Below are 11,062 nucleotides of genomic sequence, written 5' to 3'. Positions count from 1 at the left end.
GGACACAAACAGGGACACACACACAAATGGACATAGACGAACACACACATACACATGGACATACACAGACACAGACAGACACACATACACACAGATGGACATGGACACACACACAAATGAACATGAACACACACACAGACACATACATGGTCACACACACACAAATGCAAATAGATACATATACACACACAAACAGACACACAAACTGACATGGACACACACACAAATGGACATGGACACACACACAGACACACATACACACATGGTCACACACACAAATGGACATAAATACACACACACAAACAGATACACAGACAGACATGGACACACACAGACACACACAGAGACACACACACATGGATACACACACAAATGGACATAGATATACACACACACACACACACACACACCCCACAAGCATGCTAGTCACAAATGGTTGGTAGTTTTTATAATTTTGAGCCTCCTCTAAGATTTGGTAACTTGTTGGAGTATACCACTGGGTATCTAAAGAGTGATGCCCAGTGATAGGTGAACACTGTTGTCTTAAGTCGGTCTGGGAAGAGGTTTGTGTGAGCTGTGGCTGGCTTTCTGTTCTACTTGCAACCTAGATGTACTAGGTCACAGATGGTTTAGAAATTGAAATAGGATAAGCAAGCAACTTGAGGTCACTCTGTTGCCATCACCCCTATAGAATAACACAGCCCCTGCCAGAGCCCTGGATATTGTGTCTGTCCCTTGAGTACCCAGGAAAAATGTCGTTTGTGAATTGAAGGGAGGGGGAACAAACGTACAGGCTCCAACTCTGGAAAGCGCTCTAGAAACTGGGCCACGTAAGTCACAATGGACTGCTCATCCGGCATGTCAACCATGATGTCTGTGGAGAGAGACAAAGGCATTAGCAAAGACACACACTTTCTCCTCAGGAGCATGGGGCATTGATGAGGGAGGGACATGCACATCAGCAAAGGTTTTCCCTTTTCTTTTCCCCAGGAAGAAATTTAGACTCTGAGAGGGAGCCGTTGGCTCCTCTAAGATTTGGTGACTTGCTAGAGATTATGCCACTGGGTATCTAGAGAGTGATACCCAGGTGACAGGTTGGCTAAAGCTGGCTGACAGATGGAGGAGCCAGGAAGGGAGGCCTGTCACCCTCATGTTCAGGATTGGGTCCCTCCTTCCTTGGGTCCCTCCCTTCACTGTAACCAGTCAGTTCACTGCTGGCTCCATGAGTACATCTGGTGACCATGAAGTTGTGTGTGTGTGGCGGAGGGTTCCCAAATTAGACACCACAGTGTGGAAAGCAATGTGGCAGAATAGAGTAACACAGCTCAATGTACAGCTGCTTGTACCTAGCCTCTGGGAACCCAGTTGGCTCTGACTGGTAATAAAGATGCCAACAACCAATGGGCAGGGCAGGGCGGGCAGAGGCAGAGCAGGGCGGGACGGGCAGAGGCAGAGGTGGGACTTGGCTTGGGACCAGGAGGGAAGGAAGGAGATCCACCATGCGGGGAGAGCATGGAGGAGAGGAGAGACGCCATGCCTGAGAACAGTGCAGGGCAGAGAGGCATGGCCGCCTTGTGAAGGACTCCGGAGAACACCACCCAGTTGGGCTGCCTGATGGGGTCCAGAGCAGCCAAGACAGAACACAGAATTAGTAAGTAATAGCTCAAGATTAACCATGTAGAGGTTAGGCAGTGGGCCAGCTATTGAGCTACTTAAGGCATATTAAAATATAAAGACTGTGTGTATATATCTTTCATTCAGGAATGTAAAGCATTGAGGTGGGTAGCAAACACGCTGCCAGGATTTATTAATAGATAATTAATGCTATATTAATGTACTCCTCTAACTCTGTCATTCTGCAAGTGGGAGCTGGTCTTTGAGGGATGGTCAAAGGCATGCTGGGTAAGTAAGATGGCTATGGTCATGCTGTGTGCAAAGGCATGCTGGGTAAGTAAGATGGCTATGGTCATGCTGTGTGCAGAAACTATCCTTCCTTCCCGTTCTTCTCTTCCTCCCTCTTTTTGCTCTCCTTCCCTCTTCCTTCCCCTGTGCTCCCCCCCTCCTTCCATCTACAGAACTGAGTATCTAGCCCAGGATCTCACACTTGCCATGGAGCTACATCTCCAACCCCTGAAGTGATCGTTTTTGACGTAACCTCAATGGCCAGGTAAATTTAGTATACCTGCAGGTGGACTGTTATGGATCCACTAGAAATAAATATAACCAGAAGATTATAGAAATATATTAGCCAAACATTGATATTACCTACAAGTGAAAAGGAAAGAAAATGATACACATACCAAATGATGTCGACTACGTAGAAATTAGATGCACAAAGAAGACTATAGCATAGGAAATAGAATTTTTTTCACTAGACTTTTATTTTAATTTTCTTAGTTTCCTACCTGAAAGAGCAGATGGTATATTTGTAATCACAGTTGAAAGGACAGAGAGGGAGATTCACCGTACCTTCTGGCTCCAGGAGCCTGGGGATATGCAAGAAATCATGTGCAATGCTGAAGGCCTTCTCCAGATTTTCCCGGGTGGAATCTTCCAGAGCCTGCTTCATGTCTACGAGGCTGGGGTCAATAGCTTTGATGACAGCCAGGAAAGCCAGGCCACTCCTCCAGCTGCCCGCAAAGTCTTGGACCGCCACACCATACCTGATGAGAAGAGGCAGGGACAGTAACAACCCACCTTAGTAAAGGAACCCAAAGAGGAGGCCTGCCTGAATCAGGCTCCCTGGCCAGATGGGGCTGGGTGCTGTTCTCCCTCTCCTGCTGTTCAGAGACGCCCTGGCCCTGACCACTATGAGGGCTGCCCTAAGAATTTTCCAAATGGAGCAGGAGGTATATGTTATCCAAAAAATGCAAGCCAGACCTCGCTTCCCAAGTCCCTAAATACATAAAGATTTTTACAGTGTACACATCATCCACGACAATGGAAAGGGGACACACAGGACAGAGGACATCCTGTGTCATCAACACACATAAAATCACAACTTCTTTTTCTCATGTGTATGTGTATGTTGTAGGCATGTACACATGTGTTTGCATGTTGGGTGTGGCTGCGCACATATATCAGGAAACTTCTTTAATTGCTCTCATTGTGTTCAGTAACACACAGTCTCCTGCTTGAACCCAGAGCACACCGGCATGCCACTTTGGCTAGCTAGCTTGCCCTGGGAATCCCACTACATAGTCTTCTGAGCTCTGGTCATACAGATGGGCCACCAAGCCCATGGGTGCTGGAAATAAAAACTTTGGTCTTCACGCTTACCCACTGTCATAGTTAGTGTTTGACTGCTGTGAAACAGATACCATGACCAAGGCAAGTCTTATAAGGACAACATTTAATTGGGGCTGGCTTACATGTTCAGAAGTTCAGTCCATTACCATCAAGGTGGGAGCATGGCAGCATCCAGGCAGGCATGGTGCAGGAGGATCTGAGAGTTCTACATCTTCATCTGAAAGCTGCTAGGAGAAGACTGGCTTCCAGGCAGCTAGGATGAGGGTCTTTAAGCCCATGCCCAAAGTGACACACCTACTCCAACAGGGCCACACCTCCAAATAGTACCACTCCTTGGGCCAACCATATTCAAACCACTCCATTCCACTCCCTGACCCCCATATGCTTGTTCAAACACATGAGTCTATGGGGGCCATGCATAATGAAAAATATATTTAACTAAATTAGACTCAACTTCAAAAGTCCCCACAGTCTATAGCACTCTCAACAATGATAAAAATCCAAAGTTCAAAGCCTCTTCTGAGATCCATCTAATCGCTTAACTGTAATCCCCAAATTAAGACAGGAAACTAGCTGGGCAAACTTCAGACTGCATCTCCATGGCTGATGTCAAAGCAGCCTTCAGATCTCCACTCCCTTTTCATCTTTGTTGACTGCAACAGACTTCTTTCTCCTGGGCGGGTTCCACTCTGTTAGCAGCTTCCCTCAGCAGATCGCCCATGGCTCTGGCATCTCGAACACCTAGGGGTCTCCAAGGCAACTTCAATGTTACAGCTTCTTATTCCAATGTCTGGGATACACACATGATCTTCTGGGCTCCTCCAAAGGACTAGTGTTACTTCTCCAGTTCTGCCCTCTGTAGCACTCTAAGTTCAGGTTGATCTATTCCACTGTTGCTGCTGTTCTTGGTGATCATCCTATGGCACTGGCATCTCCAATACACTGGGGTCTTCTGCTGTACCAATAGCTTCTCATAGGTTCTCTTCATGGTGCCAAACCTCAACTCGTTTGCATGACCCCTTCAGTCCTGGGCTGCCAACTGCAACTGAGGCTGCACCTTTACCAATGCCCTTCCCTGGACTCTCATTGTGCCAAGCCTCAGCTGTTCTTCATGACCCATTCATGCCTTCAAAATGAGTACTACCTGGGTGACTCTTACACATTACCAAGTCCAGCTGCAGCATGAGGTGAAACTTTGACTATCTCTAGAACACAGCTTCTTTGTGCTCTCAGGAAATACATCCCAGGAGATTTCACCTCAGGGATGCTGGTCTTTTCTTAATTGCTGATAATTTCTTAGCTCCAGCTAACTGACATCAATTGTCCCAGTAGTCTCCTCCTCTTGACTCTAAAGCCAGAGACACATGGCCAAAACTGCTGAGTTCTGCTGCTTGCTGGGGCTGGAACATGGCTCCCTTGTTTTATTATATTATCACCAGTTTTCTGTTTTCCAGTTCTTTCATTGCCTAAGCTTAGCTGTCCTGGAACTTGCTCTGTAGACTGACTTTGAACGCAGAGGTCTGCATGCCTCCTAAATGCTGGGACTAAAGGTGTGGCCCATATGCCTGGATTTAAGTTTTTCTTTACTTGGAATTTGCTCTGTACCAGGCTGGCCTTGAACTCAGAGAGTTGCTTGCCTTTGTGTCCTGGGATTAAAGGCTTATACTACCTTGCCTGGACCTAAATTTAGCTGGGTGGGATCTTGCCCCATGGTCACTCCTTCCTTAATTCAATCTAATATCCTTGAACACAAAATTCAGCTCCATGTCTCTTCCTGATGCCCCTTTAATACTTGAACCATATATTTTATATTTTTCCTTTCAAAGCTTGCTAAGCTCGTTCAAAGTGCTCTTCCTGAGACTTAACCAGAGAAAAAAGTCTCTGGTTGGGCTTTTTTGAGACTTCCTTTGTCATTGTAATTAATATAAATCTCTTTACCTTAGCCTCAGGCAGACCACTACACCCAGCATGTATTTTAGCCACAAGGCATCTCCTCGGCCCTAACACCACAACTTTCATAGTGAGGTGCATGCCGGGAGGTGTGGGCTCTCTATAAAGTCCTTTCATTCCTTATCATGCTCACAGAATTAATAGAATCTAACACCCTTTGATGTAGAAATAACTTCAGTCTTCCACAGGTTACAGACCCTCAAGGTCTCCTGCAAACCTTGGCCCCTGTGGCCTACTAAGAGTGCATTCTCAAAGCCAGGGACCTGATGGTCATCAAGACAGTGCTTAGTGAGGCTGTAAACCAAGCCAAAGTCACCAGCAGCTGTCACATGCACTTGTCCAAGTGCAGAGTCACATGGGTACGCACAGGATGCTCCCATCTCCCCAGCCGCCATCCCTCTGCCTCATGCTCTGGGGCTCCTGACAGTGAACTGTCTGGCTTGATTTATTCTTTAAACCTTTCCTGGTTTTTTTCACAGTAATCTATTCTAATCATTCACATTCAACTTCCTCCATCAACCTCCTATCCCCTTCTCCCCAACCCCAAAGGTCTAGCCTCTGTTCCATCTCCTCTTCCCAGGGAGAGGTGTGAAGAAATGTATTAAGTGGCTTTTAGGTGAGATGCCAGCTGCTCTCCACAGTTGTCACAACTGTCTTGGAAGGCAGTGAATGGTGTCACCTTTTAATAGGATGCTTAGCAACTATCCCCTAGGCTGTGCACAGAGGAGCTAGGGTGTCCCCAAGTAGGTGTGGCTTCCTTTACACTAGCCTGACACTGCTGACTACAGCCCAGGACAGTAAAAAGCCTGGCAGGAGACTGCTGTAACTGGGCTTAGGAAATGGTAAGAGTGCCTGCTTCACAAATCCGAGGACCCGAATTTGAACCCCCAAGCACCCACACCAAAAGCCAAGCACGGCTGCCTGTGGGTGTTAGCCTATCGATGGGGAGCAGAGGCCGGAGGACGCCGGAAGCTTGCTGGCCAGCCTAGCTGAGATAAAGAGCTTTTGATTCAGTGAGAGACTTTGTCTTGTAAGAATAAGATAGAGCGCGATGACGGAAGACGCGTGATGCTTGCTCTCGCCTCTGCAGGCTATAAACACGGACACTCATCACATACTCACAGGCATACACCATACACAAACTGGAGAAGCACATCACATTCCTGTTCTGACGGTTTGTGTGAAACACAGGGCCCACAGACAACTGGCACCTTAGCATCTGGAATTGGATCTATCTTGGCCACCCGGGTCCATGTGTACTACTCCCTGGGCCTAGAGACAGCCTTGTAGGGTGTGGCAAGCCCATGGTGGACACCAGTGCGCCTGAAGCCGGGCTTGGGCTGGGGGAGGGGGAGCCTGTATCTTACTTCCTGGTTTTCCTCTGCACCCATGACAGCAGGGTCTTGATGGCCTTCCTCTGGTCTTTCACTGACACTGCCACACTCCTCTCTGTGGCGGGGGTGGGTGGGTAGGAAGAGTCGGAGTCGGTGCCCCCGGAGCCAGGTGACAAGCTGGAAGATGGAGAACTCCTGCTGAGGTTGCCCGTGAGCTCCTTTATCTAGAGAGAAAGGGGCATATCAGACCCAGTGACCCACAGGGACTCCTGGCCAGTGGGTCCCTCTGACCTGCTGCAAGACCCTGGTTGGAGCGTCCGACTTATATAGACTTGGTTCTCAGTATACGACAAGAAGCTTTTTCTGAGATTCCTGTAGCTCTCTCTCGTCAGCCTAGGCACACACATTCTTCCTGACCAGGCTATCTGTTCTGTTCCACTATAGCCTGGCACTCCCAGAATGCATCCTGCTCCTGTCCAGCTTCCCAGGTTCACTCTGGGCCTGCTGGCTGACTGCCCTTTCCTCCAACATTGAACTACCATGGGGTACATGTGAGAAATGCAGAAGCCCAGGCCTGTCCCACACACCTACAGATTCAGGTGGCATCTTAGTACCATGCCTATGTAAATCATACACATAATAAATCTGAGATGCATACTCCTACCCACCCTTCAAAATCCTGCATAGGTCAATCCCTTGGTTATGGTTTTTCTCATTCTGCTCAACCATCTGTGGTAAAGCTGTTCACACTTAGAGCTCTTACAAAGAAGCTGCTCAAACCCCAATAGTGACATTCACCCTGTAGTAAATTAGAATCCATGAGTCTTTGTGATTCCCAAGAAGAGAAAGCCCTGTCTCCCTAACATCTGTGATACTGAAAAAACTCAACAGATGTCTGCTGAAGAACTGAAGGAAGCTCTGAGGTCTATAATTAAGGCATTCAACGCCTTTCTTGATGTTCCCAGCATCCCTCAGGTAGCCAGGTTCCAGAGTGACCGAGTCCCACGTAAACTTGGCACAGTGGGTGAAGTCCTCACACACAGCCTATCTGGTGACCTCTCCTGCATTTGTGGAGCTGAGAATGGAGGCTTGAGTTTACAGCTGATGCAGAAAGGGTATCACACAGCTCCAAACAGTGCCCGGTGCCTCTGAACAACACCAGCGCCAAAGTCCCTGCAAACCTTCCCCTAGTGGATCGCCTTTGTAACTAAACAATGAGCCTCAGTCTTTGCTTCTGATTTCTCATCAGAAAACAGAAACTAAGTCTCGTAGTGTCCCCTTGATGTGGTTTGGACGCTCAAGATGATATTCAAGAGTCCCAGAGAGCAGCAGGCTTACCTGGAAGAAGAGAATGATGTTCCATATCAGCCCGAGAACCAGCGAGGGGTTGCCGTCTGCTATTTCTGCTGCATCGATGCTAACCAGCTTGACCTGGAAAGAAGCGGTGATGAGCACAAAACTCGGCTCCGAGAAGTCCGACTGCCACCATCCCTGCCCTCAGAATGCTGATGCTGCTGACTGCCTGGTGCTATCTGTCGTTGCCAAAGGCCACCTCTTGGGGACACCTAGTGTGGAAAACTACACTTGACCAAAACACATGTAGTGCTTACCATGTGTGGCCACCACCCTAAAGTCTTACAGGTACTTATGAGCATTGACTCAGTTTTCCCCAGCCACAGGTCTATCATGTAAGCACTTCTCTTACCACTTTGTGTTAGGAGAGCATCCAGAAAGCTCTTGATAGCTAACCCTGCATAAAAAAAATACAGGTGCGTAACACCAATGGGCCCCAAGCCACAAGTCTGCAGTTTCTACCATTCCATTCCATAAAGGGAGGGAAGAGCCTGGGAAGGCTGTCTGCACACCGCAGCAATGTCATAGCAACTTAGTGTACCCTTGACTGCCTCAGAGCACAGCCACCAGCCATCCGAAGAACGAACAGTGAACCCATCACAGCCAGGGACTCCACATCTACACTAACTGTCCTGCAGAGCAGCTATGCAATGTGTTAAACAGAAACCGCTCAGACGATACTATTTCACCTGTGTCTGGCCATGCAAAGATGTTCCGATGAACCCTAACACTACTTAGAGCCCCCAGACCTGCAGCGTCTCAGGACCTAGTTAGGGAGCTATATTTCCCCGACACACACAGTCTGCATTTCACGTCTGTGCGTGTGAAAGCCAGAGGTGGGTGTCAGGTGTCTCCCTACATCAGGCTCCACAATTTTTTAAAGATTTATTCATTTTAAGTATATGAGTACACTGTAGCTGTACAGATGGTTGTGAGCCATCATGTGGTTGCTGGGAATTAAACTCAGGAGCTCTGCTTGCTCTGGTCCCGCTCGCTCTGGCCCAAAGATTTATTTATTATTATATGTAAGTACACTGTAGCTGTCTTCAGACCCATACTAGAAGAGTGCATCGGATCCCATTACAGATGGTTGTGAGCCACCATGTGGTTGCTGGGAATTGAACTCAGGTCCTTTGGAAGAGCAGTCAGTTCTCTTAATGACTGAACCACCTCTCCAGCCCAGCACCTGTATTTTCTATGCAGGCTTTAGCTATCTAGTATCAAAAGTCAGGTCCTCATAAGCGGCAAGTGCTTGACCCACACTGCACTTTAAATGCATACAGAGTGTCCTGTGTGGGCTCAGGATGGAGGGTCAGCGCTTACAGCCATCTTTGCATTCTCAGCCCAGCGGTCAGCCTCCTGCCAACCTCTCTGAACAGTGCAGAGGGTGAGAGGGTGAGCAGACCGTGCAGGCTGTCGGTCTCTGTTCCATTTCCCCTCCTCCTTGAGCAACACTTCATACATGTGCGTAACTGTCTTCAGGGGTAATGGGGATGGAGTGAGCTCAGCAGAGCAACCTTTAAAACCCACACTGCAAACTTTATCCCGGGACACTGGGGGGAAGGAAAAACTAGAGAGGCTGTCCATCATAAAGCAGTTTCTCGCTCCACGCTCTCCCTTTCTGTCAGGAGCCTTTAAACTGCTTTGGCTCACATCTCTGATCTTATCGGTTTATTGGGGGGCTCTGACAACATCAGTTAGGCCTGGGGTAGCCTAATTGAGACTGACTTCCCGGCTCCCTGGTTGACGGGCCATTCACAGCCGCTGCCAAGAAGGTAATTGAGACAACACGGGCTCATCGCCGGCAGACTGGAGACCAGGAAGGAAGCTGTCAATACTGAGAGGGATACAACCCATCAAACTCAGGGCCAGTCTCCCGTCCAGGCTCCCCTGGCAGCATTCCCCGCACATAACCAATCATTTGTCGAAACTTTTCTGTTTTCCTACCCTCCAGGTCCTTCCTGGAAGCATCCTCTGGTTTGCAGTTTATAGAACATTCTAGCCCAGTGAACTACAAGTCCTTAAGGGACTCTGTCATCCTCATCTTCAGAAGATAGTCCTTCCTGGACAGAGCCTCCCACTGTCCTTGGTGATGGACAGACAATAAAATCGCCGTGCTTCAGATCTTTAGGGACCGTGGCCCCCGTTCTGCCACACTGAATACCAATGAGCCCGCTGGCCTGTAAGACCATCTTTTCTTCTCTCTGAGCTTGGCAGGTTTAAAGAGTGACTCAGACACCTTCATGACAATGGCCTCCCCTACAGAGAGCACTGACTGCTGCAGGTGGTTTCCCAAGTTAGTCTCTCCAGGGCTCTCCATGCCCCCATTTCCAAGGTGACAAAGCCAAGACTCAGCCCGAGTGACTTACTGAGGTCCCAGAGCTGGTCCCATATGGCAGGCTCTCCCTAACCCACAGAAATGAGTTACCCGGAGAGAAGAGGGCACCCTGGCTGGCCCCAGGACCCAGGACAACAGTTAGGTTGCTGTCTGCACCTATTCCCCAGCTCTGGGCATTGCCACCGAGGCCTGTCCTTCTAGGAAAACAGGCAGCGGCACAAATACAGGGACATATAAGGCTCCCTACATCATATTATGGGACACAGCTTGCCTCCGGGAGCTTATCTTGTCTTCTCTCCATCATCACCTTCCCTCCCCCACCCCAAAACAGCATCCCTCTGGACCACTTTAGACTTGTCCTACCTGCCTGGGAAATGGACCCAAATGAGGTATTGTGCTATCACACACCCGCGCGTGCGTGGGGATATTTCTAAATGTCTTTATGAAGAATAACTAATGGAAGGGAAGGTAGGTTCATTGGTCTGCGATACTGCACGGTGCTCGAGCAGACGGCCTGGGAAAGGCTCACATGTGGAGGTCGGAAGGCCAGGCCTCAGCCTTGACCATGCTTTTCCCACGACGCCATACTTTCAGATTAGCCCATGGCAGGAGCACCTCGCACGCCGACGCCGCAGGCCATATGTTCTCATATGTGAGACTGAGGCTCCTCTTCATGACCTGGAGTGCCAAGCAGCCAAGTCTGCAAGAGATGGCTCTTTCCTCTGGACCCCAACCATCTTTAAAAAGGTGCATCTTACATAACTGAGTCTCCCCAATGCTAGGCACAGCCCAAATCCACTACGACACTCAGATGCAAGCCTATGACCTGCCTAACTGT

The 11,062-nt window shown here is 48.8% G+C and overlaps 1 protein-coding gene across 1 annotated transcript in view; it reads right to left on the bottom strand.

Moving 5' to 3' along the window:
- Clmn (calmin) overlaps window positions 1-11,062 on the bottom strand; it is a 98,577-nt gene that overhangs the window by 13,876 nt on the left and 73,639 nt on the right. Inside the window, exons 5-8 of the mRNA XM_052185144.1 lie at window positions 7,872-7,964; window positions 6,567-6,757; window positions 2,470-2,663; window positions 792-874 (exon numbers count right to left, since the gene is read on the bottom strand). Coding sequence (XP_052041104.1) covers window positions 792-874; window positions 2,470-2,663; window positions 6,567-6,757; window positions 7,872-7,964 — 561 coding nt within the window. The remainder of the gene's footprint in view (window positions 1-791; window positions 875-2,469; window positions 2,664-6,566; window positions 6,758-7,871; window positions 7,965-11,062) is intronic.

The sequence above is a fragment of the Apodemus sylvaticus genome, chromosome 6 (genome assembly GCF_947179515.1).
Source record: "Apodemus sylvaticus chromosome 6, mApoSyl1.1, whole genome shotgun sequence".
Taxonomy (NCBI): domain Eukaryota; kingdom Metazoa; phylum Chordata; class Mammalia; order Rodentia; family Muridae; genus Apodemus; species Apodemus sylvaticus.
This window is presented reverse-complemented; position numbering and strand designations above follow the sequence as displayed.